The sequence below is a fragment of the Chelmon rostratus genome, chromosome 15 (assembly GCF_017976325.1).
Source record: "Chelmon rostratus isolate fCheRos1 chromosome 15, fCheRos1.pri, whole genome shotgun sequence".
NCBI classification, from domain to species: domain Eukaryota; kingdom Metazoa; phylum Chordata; class Actinopteri; order Chaetodontiformes; family Chaetodontidae; genus Chelmon; species Chelmon rostratus.
In genome coordinates, this window is record NC_055672.1 from 17,024,435 (window position 1) to 17,043,179 (window position 18,745).

Sequence of the window (18,745 nt, forward strand, 5' to 3'; positions counted from 1 at the left end):
GGGTAACAGTAGCATGCATGGAGCATGACCTTAGCCAAGTGAGCTGAGAGCCATAAAACATATAATGCTCCCCATTCATTTCTAACCCCACTTCTGTTTCTTTTTCCCAAAGGAGGGCCAATTACTCAATATATCCCCTCCCCCATTCCCCAGCCCAACCATTATCCTGACCACTACCCTTCATTCCAACCTATAAATGGACAATATTACGGTAAAGAGAGAGGAGACACCATTATAATGCTGCCAACCCGGAGGAATTCCTTCCTACGCAATCACCCCACAAAATGCTGACTCATTCCCAGCAGAGATTGGTGGTTTGGAATTGTGGGAGAAGCTGGCAACTCTCTGTTCTTTGACGAAGTTCAAACCAAGCTGAGTGAGCTTAATGCTGTCAGTTAACGTTATGTTTCAGGTTACATTTTTACATGTAAGGCATGTATTAAGTGTGCATTAGCTCACCTCTCGAGAAACAAATGGCATGTAATAGGATTGGCTTGACTTACAGGTTTTGAAAAGATTTGGATTATGACCCATGGACAGTTTTAACTGGCTGCCTTATTGAAGGTTCCTGACACACAGTTCCTGCAAGCCAACAACTGAGGCCAGTAAGTTCAGTCTGGACAGACATGAATGGATTCCTGACTTTAGAAAAAAAAATCCCACAGCCGTCATGTCATGTCTCAGAGGTCCTCTTCTCAGTCTGTATGGGCTATTCTAAACCCTGAAATCGGTCTTCTAGGGACGTCACTTCTGCTCCCAAACATCCCTGCATGTCATCTACAATGATTATACGCATGCTGTGCTTACATGTTTTGCCATTCTCAGACATGCGTTGACCCTCTCCAGCAGAGTAGACAGGAACCACAGTTACAGTGTAGACAGTATCAGACTGTAGGTTCTTCAGCACAGTGTTGTAGGTGCTGCCTGATACCTGGACCTGGATAGAAGTAGGACAAGACACACATCAGGTTGTGTATATAAATGCAATTGTGATTATCAAGGGTAGAACATTTTACTCAGCTTGCTCTAATACTCTACAACTATTTTGCAGATTACCATCTCTTCCTCTCCTCCAGCTGCAGGGACATAGAAGATCCTATACTGACGCACGTTGCCCTCAGCAGCCTCCCACTGGACATTCAGGGTGCTGGTAGAGGGGTCAGTGACCCGCAAGTTCCTCACACCACCCAAAGGCTCTGGGGTAAGATAAAGGTACGATACAGTTAATACCGCACATGCACCATAACAGCTTCATTTCTGCAGGGTGGTCATACTCAAACAGTGTCTATAAGCTCTAATGCAGTGACAGACCTTCCATAAGTACACCACTTAGACATACAGTACCACACTAAAACCATAACAACTGTACACATTGACTGTATGTGTCACTGTTATCATTCGTCATTTGGGACCACCCCCAGTGGAGAGGGCAACTTACTGGTCTTTCCAAGGCCATTTAGCTCCCTGCTGAGTCCTTTGGCGTAGACTGCCACCACGGTGATGGAGTATTCAGTGTCAGGGGTCAGCTTAGGAAGCAAGACAGTAGTTTTCTTTCCTCCAACTTGGGTCTAGGTGGGTAAAATTAAATGTTAGCATCCTTCTTGAAGATTTTATTTAAAAGTCTATTATTATGACTCGTAAATCAGTCACTGAAGCTGTCAAATGTTTGGAAATCCTGGACGATTATATTGGATATAAGTATGATACATTTAGTTCAGTTGTTTACATTCTCTTCAAAAGCATGTTCTACAAAATACACCTTGCTTTAACAACCTTTAGCAACTCTAATATACACTGAGGGAAAAGATATTTGATTGATCTGAAAATCTTGGGGTAGCACATCCAAACCAAGCTGTGGGCCGAGAGACTGTGACGCAGTAAAGGACGGACAAAGAAGGGTGGCTGGATATGCATTTGTTATTTTTTTCACATGAAATATTATGAAAAATATACATTATTGATTTTAATGAACAGTGCCTAATGTAAAATAAAAGAGAGAAGCACAATATACACAAGCATATTATGCATATATGACTCTTGAAGGGGGGACCAGTGGAGGGGCAAGCGATTGTATCAGGAGAGCAAGGTTGTGGCCCCCCTGGCCATCCGATGGCAGAGCGATTGCTCTCCAGGCATGCCTGAACTTGAAGTCAGTAAGCTGAAGGAAAAAATTCTATGTGAAAACTGTTGGATTGTCCATTTTTAAGAGGAGGAATGTTTTGAGTGGTTTGGGGCATGGCTAATACGCAGCACACAGGCCAAGGTAAATCTGTACGCTGATGGCTGAAACAGTTTCGCCATTATCAGTCCTGACTGCTGATGAATTTACGACACTGTTTTTGGCCGAAGCTATAAGGAGTGGGGACACACAGTGATTTTAAGAGCGCTGCGAGAGTGCGTTTTCATGTGGACTTGAGCATGATAATGCATGCACCTGTGCTTTTACGTCCGCTTGAATCCTCTGTGGATTTCTTTAATCACTGTACAGCTCCAGCTCACATTTTGTACACACGTGCAAAATCTGTGTCAGGCATTTCCGAAAAACAGACTTGTTGTCCCAGACGAAATAATGCAAAACTCCCTGGGCTAGCTATACTTACTGAAATCCTGACAGTGAATCAAGATGACTTGGCTGGTGCTAGCTTGTTAGCTTCCAGTTTTCCATCAACCTTTGAGTCTGATGTCACCCAGGCAATCAGCACAACCAAACATTCCATCTTGTGTTAAAAGGGAAACTAATGGTCAACCAGTGACCTACGTAACACCAGCTGAGCTGAAGCTGAATTTGGCACAAAACAGACGGGGTAGATTATAAGGACAGAATTATTTATTTTTAAACCTTAAGTAGCCTTTTTCCAGTTTGATAAATGTTGAGTGCCATCTGGACCTTATTAAAATAGGTGAAGAACAGGGAACTAATAGCCAGGTTTGTGAGCCCAGGAGCTTTTTGTAGCACTTTAAACACAATCTACTGTGTATGTATACTTTAGCTCATCTTTTGTCTCACACACGGCTTTTTTCCACCAAATGGAAACGATGTCCCCAATTAACTTTAGTCTGACATGTGTCCCCAAAAGTAACCTATGTCAGAAACACACACACACACACACAACTTGCAGACGATCAAACAGCACACACTGCCTGTGAGCCATCAAAGCCTGTTGCATGTAAATGTTAAATCTCTGAAGTATCTGTTTACTGTATCCCCTCAGAACTGTTAAATGGGCAGCCAAAATGCGTCATGTAAGCCTTTTACGACATTTATATTTTATCTCTCTTCAGAAACTCCTCACATGCAGTACGTGCCGAGTAGTGAGTGTGAAATATTTTCACGCAAGTTGGTTGGAACATTTAACTTTGATTTAAGGGTTTGTTTCGAAGCTTATCAGTGTGGCCACCAGACTGTAGTCTGCGTATGAGCATGAGCATAAGCACCATTAGCACGTTCCGGTCTCGCTTTTAAGTCTCGCTTGTGGAAAAATGTCTGAGAGCAAATTGAAACCAAACATTCAACTGTCATCCAAAAAGACTTTTGCGCATTCAGAAGGGCGGCCAAAGATGCATGACCAGCGGGAGACAGTCTGCAGCGTCAGGAAATATTGAGGAAAAACTAGGAAAGGTTTTGTCCATATTAGTGCTGCCATTTACAAACAACGGATTATGAGATTTGATTTAAAGTAAACTAAAATAATGCAATACAAGAGGCAGAGTTTCCTCCTCAGTTTTCCACTTCTGGAGGAAGAAACTAATCCAGTGACTGAATTAAAGCGCAAGGAGCCATGAACGACAGTTTGTCTGGTTAAGTAATGCTGGACTGAAGTCCAGTAAGTAAATGGATGATATTTTAATGCCTAGCGCTGCTGCTGTTTCAATTAGGTATACTAGCCTATTGCAGCAAAATCACAAACCCTGTGGTCGTGACCATATAAAAAATGTTACTCTTATTTATATTTCTTTATACTTAACCTAATACTTTTTATGTACTCTCTCTGTTGTATTAGCCATGTAATTTTGGTCGTCTTTTACACCTCCAGCCAAGTGTATTTGCTTTTATAGATGATGAAGTTTAAATTCTAACATCTGTTTCTTCTTTGCCATTAAAACTACCAGAGCATCTCTCCCTTTGAGAAACATTTACTTTATTAAAACTTCAATCTGCGTTTGTGTGTTTACAGATTCTGTGCATGTGAAATAAAAGCACTTTGTAAATAAATACCATGCCGTATGCCTTGTGTTAATTTTACGAGACATGATAGCTACACAAAGCAGTATGAGCACATGGTGCATTGTGGGTACGGTGCGTTGGTCTGCTGTGTGACTTACAGTCTGGCTCCTTCCTCCAGATGTGGGGACGTAAGTGATCCTGTAGTTCTGGACGCGGCCTGGAGCTGGATTCCACCTGGCGTTCATACTGGTGATGGTCTCATTGAACACAACCAAGTTGGTGGGAGGTCCATTAGGTGCTGGAAAAACGAACACACACGAGACCATTACTACCATGTCAATATCCATTATATGCAGTAAGAGCACTTTTTCCGTGGGGTTCCCTAAAAACATCTTTTAAAGACACAGTCCTTGATATCTTTGGTCAGCTAATGTTAAGATGTCTATTTTTAGTCATGAATGACTCAGTTGTCACCAAAATATCAGTTGATTTACTTCTAGATAATGCATTTTCTTTACTTTATGGTAAAACAAAACAGGTCCACCCCTGATTGTATCAAGGATTGCGGCTTTAAACAAGAAAAGACAAGCCTCCTCTGGGATTTTGTCTTTTCTAAAGCAGGGATGGATTGATGGAAAGATGATGATGGATGGATTGATATATGCATGGATGAATGCGATGAACAGATGGACGGATGAATAGATGATGGATGATGGAATGGGCTTCAAAAACAAAGGATTTTCAAATCCCCGTTTTGCAGGGCATGCATTGTTGAAATCCATCGTCAGCCATTTAATTCGACATTTGACTGAGTACGAACATATTCAGGGAAAGCCATGGGATGGATGGCATGGACAGTGAGATGAACACAGACAAGGACAGACAAACACATAATAAAACTGGCTGTGTCAACTGCAGCACAGCGCCACTGGAGCGGTGGATGGGTTAAGGGCCTTGCTTGATGCTGTAATGACGGTTGTCCGATGAATAAAAGTGCTGATGACTGGTTGAAGTAACAAAACATGCTTTCATCACTTGAAAGAAAAAGCATCCTCTTGCTTTACCGCAAATATACTTACGTGCGATAACACCATGCTTGGACACTACAGAGGCAAAAATAGAAAGGTATGATGGGCGTACCCTTCGCTGAACATTTCACTTAGCATATTTCCAGAAGGTAAAATCAAAAGGTTAATCATTATTCTAGCCTGTGGCCAAGATCCAACAGAGATTCTGTTGAGCAACTTAAGCAAAACAGTGTTGCTATAGTGACTGTTCAATTGTCATCACAGAGCGGCTGGGTTGTGCATCTTACATGTCCTCTCAGTGCCGAGCAGATCCTCGCTCTCTGATTCGTCCGGATAGATGGCGGTGACAGACACATCATAGGGCGTGTCTGGCTCCAGGTTCTCCAGAACGTGGGTTGTCTCGTCACTGTTAAGAATGGCCTGGTGAGGAAAGCACAGCATGTGGAACGGTGCTTGACTGACATTGTAGCCAATACAAACAAGCAACACAAGATTCATATTAGAGCGATTACAATTGGACTGGTGCAAAAGTCTGTTTTTTCCATGTTCTCACTGCCTCCACTGGAGGTCTTTTTCAAAGCAGCGCCAAAGTGCTTTCTGTGGGACTCATCAAGAAATACCTGCATGAATTATTAGACATGTAAACATCTTGGACAGCTGGTTTTCTCTTACGTATTGGAGGTTGCTCTCTCCCTTCTTAGTCCAACCAATGCGGTACAGAGCCACGTCAGGGGCTCCGTGCTCCCAGGTGGCTCTGAAGCTGGTCTGGGTAACTTCTGAGAATCGCAGGTTCTTTGGGGCAGGAACCACATCTAGAGAGGAGGGGGGGTTTAAGTGTGAGCTCTATCTCTGTGAGAAGCAGGCAAATGGAAGCCAGTCCCATTATCCACAATGTCATTATAGTAAGGAAGATGTCCATTATTACCAGTGATTGCTTCTCCCAACATTGGCTGACCAGGTCCCTCATCATAGATCGGGGTAACAGCCAGGCCATACTCTGTCTGTGAGATCAGGTTGTCCAATTGTCTGGTGGTCACACTTCCTCCCACTTCCAGCTGTAGAACAATCAAATGTTCATGTTAAATTTCATTACACAAAATCAATAATGCAAATATTTAGAGCTTTGAAAAGAAAAAAGAACTTCAGATGTTTTTCTCCTCATCTAACTTTTGCCAGGTCTTGTGAAACTTTAATTCCGTCCACAGTAGGAGTTTCCAGGAACAGTGGCGACAGCAAGAATGCACACCTAAGACTAGTAGGAAACTGTAGCAGAACATATAAAACTGCTTGTTTCTAGAGGAGAATGAGAACAAACAAGATGCATAACAAACAGTTAAAAGCAACAGAAATCAACAAAACACCTGCAATACTTACAGGATACACCACGCTGGTTTAACTGCTCTTGATTCCATTAACTTTTATTAGCTTGATCTCAAGAAATTGAACTTAAGGGATTCATTCTGAACACCCATTAACTTGAACAGCTGTTGTACGTTTGTCTCTCTGATCTTTCGCCTTTTCATTTGAGCTATAAGTCTAAACACAGTACTTCTGGACCATAAAATCCATGCAAAAGGCATCACCTGGATTGAATATGTCCTGCAGTCTGTGTTGTGGGCTCTATCACATAATCCATAAGATCAAACATGACATTCTGCTACTCTCTGAGCACTAAGCTCATCCTTCCTATGCACTACATTTATGACAATGACATCCTCAGCCTCACTTCCACATGTGTGTTTCCATCAGCGGAGCTTTGAGGATCACCTCCAGATGATTTATGGCTAAGGATGTAGCAAAAGGCCCAGAAGTCCCAAAAGGGAACATGCAACCATAAAGTGTTCATCCGATTCCCAGCCCCAGAGCCACCCTTTAACCCACGCAAAACCATGTTCTGATAGTTTCATAATCTTTTCATTGGGCTCCAAAACATTCCCCAATGTCCATCCAACCAGCTGCAGTGTCCATTATTTGCTCCCAGCCAGGATATTAAGGGGTCAGTCAAAAATATCTATGTAAATTCATCACCATCAAAGCAAATGGCTCAAACAGACATCAGACAATGAAAGTTCGTAAGAAAAACATGAGGGTATAGGACTGGTGAAAACACAGGCAGCTAACATCTCGTTTGCATGTATTCTATGGTTTCAGTGATGGCAGGAAATAAGAGCTGAACAGGACTTGAAGCAAACTCACTTCTTTAGCATCTCCATCCTCAGGCTTGTAGGTGATGAGGTACTTGCGAACAAGACCAGGAGCAGCATCCCAAATAAGTCTCATGGTGCTGTGGGTGATGTCACGAACCCTCAGTATGCCGGCAGGTGGCAGGGGCACTGAACAAAGGGCAGACGGTTGGTGTTAGTTTCAGGGCAGGAAAATAGTTAAGCATTAATGAAGACAATGTCGAGCCCACAGTGGCCCCCATAGACCTACTGTCAGATATCACCAATAAACAAGAAGCTATATATTTATAGCAACTTCATGAAATATGTGCTTCATGATATCAACTTGCAAGCGATCGCCTACATACGTGTGACTCCCTGCTTGGTCAGAGGCTCGCTAGCTGACTCTCCGTGCAGGGCGAACAGGGAGAGTGTGTAGGCCGTGTTGGGGAGTAACTTCACCAGCTGGACATCAGTTGTATCCCCTCCCACTCTGATCTGCAAGGGGGGCAGACCAAAGAAACAACATAAGGTCAGAGAGGAAGTGGATGACTCTTCAGTTACAGGGATTGAGACATTTGGATAAGAACAGTGGGAGAAATATTCGTGTTGCGGCACATCTGCAGATTCCGGTTTTGACCCACTGGGTTTGACACCTCATGAACAAATGATGATGTTCCCCTGGCAGAGTGAGCTCATGGTTCACCCACCCCCTTCGCGACTAACAATGTTCCTCTGTATTTTCCCTTTTGCCCTGTCTACTTAATGAAGAGACAAACACTGGTGACATTGTAAAATGTCATCTCAGTGTGTGACATCTGTGTTTTGTCAAGAGCTGCTGACAGTACATCGAAGTGCTTGGTCACTCTGAGTGTTTAGCTCGTGTTTGGTGCATATGAATGCATGCAAGCATGTGCGATCGTGTCCGCCCATAAACACATGTGCATGTGTTCATTTTCTCGTTGTTCAAATCTGTCATGTCCACAGCTGACTGGCTGCATGCCCTTTTGTTCAGTAACAGTGTGTACTCAGTGTTTTCCGAGAATCTCTCTTACCTCTTGCTCGAGGGTGGGCTGAGTGGCATTGATGGCGCTGTAGAGCAGCATGTAGCCGGTAGCACCCTCCGCCTCCTCCCATCTCACCCGCATGGTGGTGGTCTGCTCATCATAAATGTCCATGCGCCTCACGGCACTCAGAGGCACTAGGTGACAAAGAGGAATGTTGTTAAAGTCAACAATTATTGGCACAGTGAACTGTGTACATATGTATATATATACAGGGAACATTTGTGAATGTTTCTTTGATTGCAGGCAGAGTTTCTCAGGGCTTTTTTGTATGCCACTCACACTGTGCAAATGTAACAATCAGTGCTGCTTTATATGTGCTTTAACGATACTATATAAAACTATAAAATCTCCCCTACTTTAGAGAGTCCCAATAAAACAACAATTAACAACATCTTAAAAGAAAGAGAGAAGTCAAAATTGCACTTGAACCCCAGTGTAATTATGTAAATTGTCTTTGAAATTTCATCTAATTAAGATTTACTATTGCTATCTTTTTGCAGCCACATATGGTTTTATAAACATGACCAACATATATACATATTACCTTTAAAGGTTGATTAATGAAAGCCTCAAATTTGAAAGCATCAAATTTGTGTTATACAACTGAGCACGAGAGATTCAGTGACGGAGGCTGACTCAAAGGCTCATAATAGCAAAGGTTGCTGAAATTTAAACTGTTGTTCTTTGACAACATCATTTATCAGGGTTTCCTGAGGTGGGAAAGTCTCTGTGATTTAGAGTATGCTTCTTTAAGCAAGTTAAAGATAACATGCTCACATCCCAGGCAGCCGTTTTTGTTAAATAGTTTAGGTAGTTTACATTCCCACTAGCAACTTTTACCATATGTCGATTTTTATAAGTGGATCTCTTTAAAGTAAATGATAGAGGCCTAGAAAGAAAAGACTTACGTGTGGTCTCGGTTCCTTCCAGAGGCTCGCTGCTCTCCTCTCCCACCACTGAGTAGACGTTGACCGTATACTCTGTCAGAGGGTAGAGGCCCTGGAGAACCACTGTGGTCTCAGTGCCATCCACAAACACCTAATACAGAGGGAACAGTTATAAGATCACAGCTATAGGAGTCATCTGTAAAAATGCTCAATTATTTTGTAATGTTTTTCACACAAAGCTTTCATTCGGTTAGGTTTGAGGGTCAGCCGAGTTACATGTGTGGATACATTTTGCAGTCTCATCTGCAGTTAGAGTGAAAGTGTGAAAAATGAGGCGTTTTCGTTTGTGTGTGTGTGTTTGTGTGTGTGTGTGTGTGGGGATTATCAGTTTAGAAGCACAACAATCAAAAGCTCGATCAGTTTACTGTATCGACTTGAGCAGCTTTCCAATTTATACCAGAAATTCCTCTGACGAATTTTTACTGGACTAAAACTCAGCATGTGCTTCAATTTTCAGATCCATAAACAATAATAAAACCTCATTCACTATGTTCACTGTGAAACAAAACCATCGGCGCTGGACAAAAACAAACATGATTCCGACATGTAATTAGATTCAGACACCAAAAATGCGTCTATTCCACACATTGTGGAGCCAGGACCCTGCTGGCCAATAGAGCTATCACTCACGAAGCCAATATTTGCTTTCTAATCCTCTAAACTGAGAGCCTTGTGTTTTTGTTTCTTTGCCCTGTGTCAAATCGTAATGTAATTAGACACCCAAACAACAGGAGGCCAACACAAACAGGAGGCTGGAAGTAGACGTTGGAGCGGAGTTTCCCATTAGTCTCAGAAACAGTGGGTCAGGATACATTAAAACCAACGTGTCCAACCAACTACACTGACTACAGTCTTTTGACTGATTGAATTAGTGGCAGTAGTTAATTTTGCCATGTAGCAGGTACTACCTGCTGGGGACGTCCTGACAAAGTCATGTACTCCACGCGGTACTTATCCACAGGGCCATCAGGGGCAGTCCAGGTGGCCCGGAAGGAGCGGTGAGTCACCTCTGATGTCACCAGGTTAGTGGGAGCATCGGGTGCACCTCCTATTCAGGTGAAGGCAAAAAAAGAAAGGAACCGCAAACATGGGCCATCAGAGTCAACATTATACATCATCATGCAAAAGTGTGCCTGACTACCCTATACCTCAAATGCTTCAGTTGGAAATCACTGATTTAGAATTAATTAAATGAAGTAACAAAGATCATGGTATCTTTGCTATTTGATATTTATAGAGTTGTATATGCAAGGAGTGGCAAAAAACTAAATGTGGCAACATATAAAAGCATTCATATTTGGTAACAAGTCCTAACAGAATCTTGTACACACCACAGTACTTATTGAGACTCTGAAGCCACATCCTCTCCAAGGAGTTCCCCTACAGTATCCAATAGCAAGTCTTTAATTTGATTAAGGAGCAGATGATTTCCTATTCCAGGGAGGCCGAAAGAACATTAGGGGTGGAAGAAAATCATAGAGCTGCAATCATTTCCAAGAGCTTGGCTGTTTTTTTTGCTTCTAGTATTTCTTTCCATGGTGGGCCAGATGTGTAACTGTCTGTGGGTCCGGGATGCTATACACTATGTTTAGACTTCTAATCAACTGTCTGGGAAGTAGAAGGCTTCTGTCCTTGCACAGTGCACTATTCCTGAGGTGATCCCTTTACTTTAATCAGTCAGCTGTGTGCATACTTTGATGTAAACTCATACATACCTGGTCCCTTCACACTGTTACAGAGGTTGTCAGTGAGGTTGTCAACAATGTCCAACAGGAAGGAGAAGTCAGCCACGTTGTACATGTGAATGCTATCCGGATCAGAAGCAATGGACCTCAACTCATTCTCATCAGCATTCTTCACACCTAAAGAGCAATACGGAGGACAATAGTCATTAGTGCTTTGATACATATGACAATTTTACTTCATACAATGAATACGTCCAAGCAAACAGAACAGATGTTCACGTACCGATGGCATAGAGCTCAATGCCCTGATCACGCAAGTTCTGAGAGTTGGCGATGACATCGTCCTGCGATTTGCCATCAGTGATCAACACACCGATCTTTCTGGAGTTGGGTCGCATTCCGACATTCTCTCTGAAATTGTTCTGGAGGATGTAGTTCAAAGCCAGACCTGTAACGAAGACATCAGTGTTCATTTTTCATCTTGATAGACACACATTATAACATTTACTACTGTGCCCAAAGGAGCAGAGGTGGCAACGCTCTCAAACATAAAACAGATTAAAGTACCAGTCAGGGTGTTTCCTCCTTTGTAGGGCAGGTTAGACACAGCCTCCAGGAGAGAGTCCCGGGTTCCATGGGCATCCAAGTGCCATTCAGTTTTTGGGTCTCCACTGTACTGAGCGAGACCTGATGACACCAAAAGCATTTGTTACATCAATGCAAAGAGACTTTCTTTTGTTTTATTGGTGTTAACCAGTTGAGTAGACCCACCGATTTGGACCCTTTCAGGACCAATGTCGAAGACTCCCACCATACGGGCGATGAAGGCACGAATGGTCTTGAAGTTGAGACGTCCAATACTCCAGGAGCCATCCACCAGCAGCACAATGTCAGCCTGTGCAGTGGTCCTACACATCACATCTGAGAGGGCAAAATGTCCGTGTCTTAATTAGTTGTACTAATAAGTTGAACATATCAAATGAGACACGCAAAAGAGAAGTCCATGTTCAGCAGTCACGTACACAAAATGGAATGATGAATTGTAATGATGCAAAAGAAGTGTGAGAAAGGGAAGAAAGAGAGAAGAGTTCCACGGCTTAAGATTTCTTTTTTGGCATTGAACCAAACGAAATAACATCACAACATTCCCCAATGTGCAACGCAAACAACATATTCACAGGCAAGGAGTAAAACATTACATCTTCTCTTTCTCATCTGAGGTTTCATTCATCAAGACAACTTTTATTTTCCAAGTGTTGTAATGATTATCTTCTTGTCTTGTGGCATGTCGAGGCAGTATTTCTCTCAGTTTATGGATCCATGAGTTAGTCCCAGGGGCAAATCAGGAGAGTATGCCTTTAATGGCCTCTGACATATCAAAGGCCTCCGTTGGAGAGATTACTGTGCTCTCCAGAGAAGCAAGGTAATTTTCAGATCCTGTTTTCCAAACACCTGTGTGATGACAAGGAAGGCATCCGGTCCTCGGCACCTAAAAGAGGGCTGCAGATGTGCACTGGGAATAGGCAGATGTTGCACTAAATGTCACTAACTGCAGCTGAAAACAGGTTATATATATAAACTCAAACGTGATGACAGCTGTCAAGTTTCCACCGACAGCAAGGGAGAAATACAGAGAAAGAGGTATAAAAACATGTTTGTTAGAGGTATACAACAGGATAATGTAGTAAAAGCAGTAAAATGTATGGGCTAATGTAATTTAGACCAGTTCTTTGTAAAATAGGACAATAAATAAAAGAGAATGTTGCTCAAGACTTTTGCTACCCCCTCAACTTTCTTTGCCCTCAAACTCCAGAGGCTTGTTGAGAACTGAATTGCAGTCAGCAGGTGGTAAAGGGGAAAATGAGATTCTCTAACCGTATCTATTTCACCTTCAGGAGCTGGGAGCTGTCAATGACATCTCCCCCCTCGTTACCATGGGGCCTGCCGCTGAGTGGTCAAGCTGACCTTTTCAAATCTTTCCAGCAAACACAACATTTTTCCTCTTCTCACACTTCCTGCCTGCCGTGCTCTGACTCATGAGGTAGTAAAAAACATTTTATGACTGCAAACAGATTATACGCGTATGGCCCGAAACTACATTGGCTGTACTTGGACTGGAAATAAAAAGCGGAAGCCCAAAGTGACACAATGAAAAAAGCAAGAAAAGGGCAGACGTGGAATAGCCATTACATCTGTTATTTCGTGGGACAATTAGCTTTGAGGAAAGGCATTTAGCGAAGCTCTTCAGCTTTTATGGGGCATGAGTTTAGAGTGTATTTTATCTAAGCAAAAATTTACTATGTGATACTGTCTCCAGTGTTTGGCTATTGCTGCCCAGAGACATAACATACTGGAGACACTGCCTTAATGGTGATGACAGGCGTAGTAACAGACTAAAACCCTCTCAGTTGCTCATGTTCTATTTAGTTGTAGCATGCAACATGATTTCTGTATTATTTCTTTAATGATACTGTATATTTTGTGTGCTCTGTAGTAGATTGTTAGACAACTTTACCTGATGCCACATAAGGAGGAGGCTCGGATGTTTCAAAGAGAGTGGTTTTCTCCTCTCCAGCCAATGGCAAACTCTCTCCCCCATCAAACATACCAAACACATTCACTGAGTATTTGGTACCAGCTCTGTGAACCAAAAACAAATGATTTTGAGATTTTACTTGCTGTATTTTATACTGGAAATTTCTGTTTAAAGATCAGACGACAATAAGAAGTGAAATGAAAAATCAGCCTGAAGACACACCTCAGCTCCTCTAGCACCACAGTGTTGTCATATGGACCAACCAGGAGCTCTCCCAGATCAACGTATTCACCCACAGGGTGGAAAGTGACTTTGTAGCCCTTAACATCACCAGGAGCATGGTCCCAGGTTACACGGAAACTGGTCTTGGAAGGCTCTGAAGTCTGGAGGTTCCTTGGGGCTTTGAAAGGTGACACTGGGGAGAGAAGAGAAATGTGTAGATTGACTTATTGACACAGACAACTGATTAAGTGCTTGAGTTTGTGATGGATAATCGAACTTTTCCTAAACTTGGCAACAGAGAGAGCAATGTTTGTGGTGCGGTGAATGATAAACCAGCGTACATGTTGTTCCTTCTCCTTGTCTTGCTTTCCCTTCTCCAAAACGGTAGACTGGCAGAACAGTGATGTCGTAAGTGGTGAGGGAAGTAAGGCGTCTCAGCACAGTCGTGGAGTTGCCACCGGGCACCTTGGCCGCCAGCTGGCGCCCTCCTGACTTGGGTTTGTAGGTAACGCGGTAGTTGAGTACATTTCCAGGTGCCTGTTGCCACGTCACCTTCATGGTCTTCTCTGTCTCCTCAGAGACAACAATTGTTCTGCCAGCGGCCGAGACTGCGAGGGAAGAAAAAAGGAATGAAGGTTCGAAGAGGAGAAATGATGAATGGATGGTCTGAAGGAAAATGTAGTTCAGATGGAAATCTGTGCTAAATGTGTGCTTAACCGCCTATGTTTCCAATATACCTTTGGAAATATAAGCAGCATGGGCTCTCCTGCTGGTTAGTAAACTAAACAGTAACACGCTTGGCTACCTCACAGTCTTTCATCTGGATATCTGCTCAGTTTCCACATGCGTGTGGATACAAACCGACCCAAATATTTCTGATTTTCAGAAGTATACATTAAACAGGCCCAAATTTACATGATTGATCATGTTTAGTTGGTGGGTTTGGGAACCAAGCTTAGATGTCTTGTGAATTTGAGCAAAGCCATAGTTCTCATTTTTCCATTGCGTGTCCATAGAGTGTTTCTTTTGTTTTTTTTCTCAGAGCAGGAAGGGCAAGTGTGAATTGTCAGATGCCGAAATGAGCTGAGGAAAATATTCAGAGGGCTCTACTTCAGAGGGAGGACTTTTATTAATGGAAAAAAGCAGCGCATCCAAGTTGGCCGTGTGTGGCTCAGCCCAAAGAGGCCTGTGATTTGTGTAGCGCACAAGCAAAGAGAGCAGCAGATAGTGGGAGCGAAGCGAAGGAAGGTATGAGCAAAGTGGACATTTAAGTCTACAAAGCTGCCTCGCGGTTGTGTGTTCGGTGTGTATGCATGCCACCTTTCGTGCGTGCCAGAATCAATAAACATTAATGGATGGTTGGAAATATTTTTCCTTGAGCACATCCCATTTCACTAAACTCCCTCCCAAATGGCGTGAGTTTCCGCTCAATGTGCTTTTCTCATCCAAGCATGAGTGTAGTCTAACAAGGGAGAGGCCAGTGTCTATCTGCCCTGCATCTCCCATGAAAACCCAGTGCAGGTGTGCTGGACATAACGTCACCTCTGTACATACGCATGACACGCACGCACAGCCTTAAAGATGTGCGGGCGAAGAGTTTGGACTCTCGATGGCTCGGGCAAATGCCAGCAGCTATGACGTTATCTCTTAGCTCAACAGAATGAACAGAACAGTGAATGTCGCTGACAGATCTCTATTACTACATAACACCCAAAAATGGCGCTTACAGCTAAACCATGTTTCCTGGATCGTATTTAAACCTGCGTCACTGCCCCATATTTCTCAGTGATGATGTCCTATGACTCCAACTTAACAGGCTTATAAACTTAAAGGCTTAGGATGTGTTTTTGACAAGGACGTCTAGACCTGCATTCTTGGCTTTAAAAATGATCTTCTTAACAGTTACACATGAAGAAAAAAAAGAAAAAGAGTGCAGCTGTCCCTTTATGGTCATAGAGCTTTTTATGGCTTTTCTGGTGATAGAGTTACATCACACCTACCTTAGCTTCACACTATCTAGGTAACCACAAGAAGAGACTTTCAGATATAAAATGCAGAAAGAGAGGAGGAAACATCGGAAAAATGCCAAGAAAAAGAAAGAAAGAAACAAAAAGGAAGGGAGCAGATGTAGAAAGTGAAAAGGGGAGAAAGTGAAGGGTAGGGGAATAAGTGTTCAGTGGAAGACTTAAAGCAGCTTAAGTAACTTACCATCTGTGGTTTCCTCTCCAACCAGTGCCTGGCCCTCTCCATGGCCATAGACAGCAAACACAGAGACCTGATAACGTGTCTCAGGGGTGAGACCCTCCAAAACGGTGGCTGTGGTGTCTCCTAGTACTGTCTTTTCCCCAGCCTCTTCAGTGAACAGAGACTTCCACCTGATCCGGTACTGACGGACGTTACCCGGCGCCACGGCCCAAGTCACAAAAAAACTGGTGTCAGTGACGTCTCTGGTCTGCAGGTCTCTGGGTGAACCAAGCTCTGTGGACGAATGAAAAGGACCAGCGTTTGAAACGGGGGTAGAAGTATGACATCAGTCTGTGTGTAATGGATATGGAAACAGAAATGAAGTAGCACCACACGTTTACTTTTGTTGACCTTGAGAATTTTCTCAGGTTTTTCTTTGTTTTTCTTATAATTGGACCAAGATGGTCTTGTTAGTATGATGGCACAAAAATGCTTTTAGGGAGCTCCGTGATAGTTTTGTCCAGGTGGTGCCTATTTCTAATGCAAATATGTGGAGGTGTGAGGAAGTGAGCGAGACACAAAATGGATAAAACAAAGAACCCCAGCGATAAATCTTCAACAATCACTCATCTGTCTCTGCTTTAACCCCTCAGGAGCTGCTTGAACAACCTGATTTTCTCCCCTCATAATCAGGGACCGCTGGAAAAATCTCTGCAAAACTAATCATAAATCACATATTCTCAGCGTCTCTCCCGGCAGCACTTTAATTTTCCACCGAAACAGAGGAAACCCAAGCCACAAAAGTGCGCTTGCTACAATTGCAGATGTTGCGCTCTCCCTGTCTCTCTTTCACTCACTTTTCCTGAGGGACCATCATGAAAGGAGAAAGGCACGGAAATATAGTGGGGGGAAATCTGTGGTGGTGTTTCATGATGAGCAGCTAGCACACGGATGGCTAAGAGGGATACCCATGTCTAGATGGACTCTTTACATGCCAGTCTGGCTGCCATATAGAGGATCTGTATCTGCCACAGGAGGATAGGCTTCCGCAGATAGTCCTCCCTCACAATCTCTCGGATCCTGATCCCAATTCAAGCTCCTAATCCCCTACATGCCATCACCTAATGACAATATAATCACAGGCAGAGCAGTTCAGCTGGGTGGTCTGTCTCAAACCTCATTCATCAAACCTCACCAAGCGAGGCTGAATAAAAAAGCCAATTGCAAAGAATGAGACGCATCGCAAATCTACCACAAGCGCAATGCATGATCATTTTTAGAAATGTTACGCGACTGGGCAGTAGACAAGGCAGCCACTGTGTCACCCCATGAGTCCTTCTCAGCATCCATCTATTAAAGACGAACTGGAAGCTGATCTGAACAGAAATAACAGCAGCAGTCGTGCCTGCCAAGCGGAGCGGTCTGCACCTTGAGCAGAAGAGGCCAGATATGAAGAGTAATGGACACGATCGCAAACAAATGAAGAGTTCCAGATTTTCACAGACCGTGAAAACAGAGTGGGCCTCTTATAAATACCCCGACCGTTCCATCAAAAAGGGTCATCTCTGCCAGCAGCAGAGGATGAACTTGACTGACTTTTCCGGCTGTGTGTGAACCAAGGGCGAAAGGATCACAAGATAATGACTTCTGCAGACAGTGGCTCACTTTTCATCAGTACGCGCAGACAAGCTAAAGAGAAGGGGCCACTCCAAGAAGCAAAGCACATATACATGAAACACATGGTCCACAGACCCAGCAAAAGCTTTGGCTTGCATGAAATATATGCATTCACATGATGCTAATGTTTTAATTGTCAGTTTTTTATTTTTGGCAAAAAACAGTATGCTTACCATATGAGCAACTATGTATTTACAAGCATACATATGTAGTTTCATGCTAATAAAAGCATTCTGAATCTCCCCGTCTTACTTTCCTCAAGCCCCTAAATTGCATCCCACCCTTCAGGGAGAAGGGAACCCTCAAATTAAGACCTTGGACTAGACCAGTGCATAAATTCACTTAAAGCCTCACCCACTTCTCCAGAAAACCACATATGACACAACTGAAGATCATCTAAGAGATTTCCTGCAGGGCATGTGAATAACCCTCACATCTGCAGCCAAAGATGTCTAAAGCTTGAGAATATGAATGACTGCACTTATTAAAAAAATAAATGCCAGTAGGCAAGCAGAATGCACAGAAAAACACACCAGCGCACTCTTTGAAAATTGTCCAAATGATTTTGACATGGCTGTTGGATCGCTTGCTTCATTATCACCACGTTACATCTTGATTCGCAGCCGTGGTATTGGATATAAAAAAAAGTGGACAGACTCTGTGTTAAAAGACCCAACTAAGCTCTGACTTACTCAGTCTTGCTTTCTCTGTAAACGCTTCAGCAATCACTGAAGGAAATACATCGTTCCTCCGAAGTGCCATCTCAGCACTGGCACCCCACCTCAGACTTCCCTTACTTTATTGCTCTTGGTTCACTGAGGCATGCATCTGAGCCACGAAGATGAAGCCTTCAGTGTCTACGTGCCAAGGATGCCCGTCACTGGCCTTTTACCTCAAAGGACCTTTAGAGTGGTGGAGAAAAACAGTCTGGCAAGATCCTGGCACCGCCTAAAAGTTCCCAAAGGCATCGGTTTAAGAGGAAATCAAACCAAGGTGCAACAGTTTCACCTGGTGCCGTGCCGCTCTCCAAGTTAAAGATAGTAAAAAGAATCCCTCTGGCACACGTGAAAAC

At 43.2% G+C, this 18,745-nt stretch overlaps 1 protein-coding gene across 4 annotated transcripts in view; it reads right to left on the reverse strand.

Moving 5' to 3' along the window:
- Positions 1 to 18,745, reverse strand: part of col12a1a (collagen, type XII, alpha 1a) — a 55,602-nt gene that overhangs the window by 22,704 nt on the left and 14,153 nt on the right. For 2 of the 4 annotated variants that reach the window (XM_041953183.1, XM_041953185.1), the window contains exons 14-34: positions 16,021 to 16,290; positions 14,154 to 14,420; positions 13,813 to 14,005; positions 13,570 to 13,694; positions 11,826 to 11,975; positions 11,622 to 11,741; positions 11,338 to 11,502; positions 11,085 to 11,231; positions 10,278 to 10,417; positions 9,331 to 9,460; positions 8,411 to 8,556; positions 7,724 to 7,853; positions 7,390 to 7,526; positions 6,119 to 6,248; positions 5,866 to 6,005; positions 5,481 to 5,613; positions 5,245 to 5,268; positions 4,324 to 4,463; positions 1,439 to 1,568; positions 1,057 to 1,196; positions 808 to 937 (exon numbers count right to left, since the gene is read on the reverse strand). In XM_041953183.1, the coding sequence (XP_041809117.1) occupies positions 808 to 937; positions 1,057 to 1,196; positions 1,439 to 1,568; positions 4,324 to 4,463; positions 5,245 to 5,268; positions 5,481 to 5,613; positions 5,866 to 6,005; positions 6,119 to 6,248; positions 7,390 to 7,526; positions 7,724 to 7,853; positions 8,411 to 8,556; positions 9,331 to 9,460; positions 10,278 to 10,417; positions 11,085 to 11,231; positions 11,338 to 11,502; positions 11,622 to 11,741; positions 11,826 to 11,975; positions 13,570 to 13,694; positions 13,813 to 14,005; positions 14,154 to 14,420; positions 16,021 to 16,290 (3,087 nt within the window). The remainder of the gene's footprint in view (positions 1 to 807; positions 938 to 1,056; positions 1,197 to 1,438; positions 1,569 to 4,323; positions 4,464 to 5,244; positions 5,269 to 5,480; positions 5,614 to 5,865; positions 6,006 to 6,118; positions 6,249 to 7,389; positions 7,527 to 7,723; positions 7,854 to 8,410; positions 8,557 to 9,330; positions 9,461 to 10,277; positions 10,418 to 11,084; positions 11,232 to 11,337; positions 11,503 to 11,621; positions 11,742 to 11,825; positions 11,976 to 13,569; positions 13,695 to 13,812; positions 14,006 to 14,153; positions 14,421 to 16,020; positions 16,291 to 18,745) is intronic. The other 2 variants (XM_041953184.1, XM_041953186.1) reach the window with 2 other exon arrangements.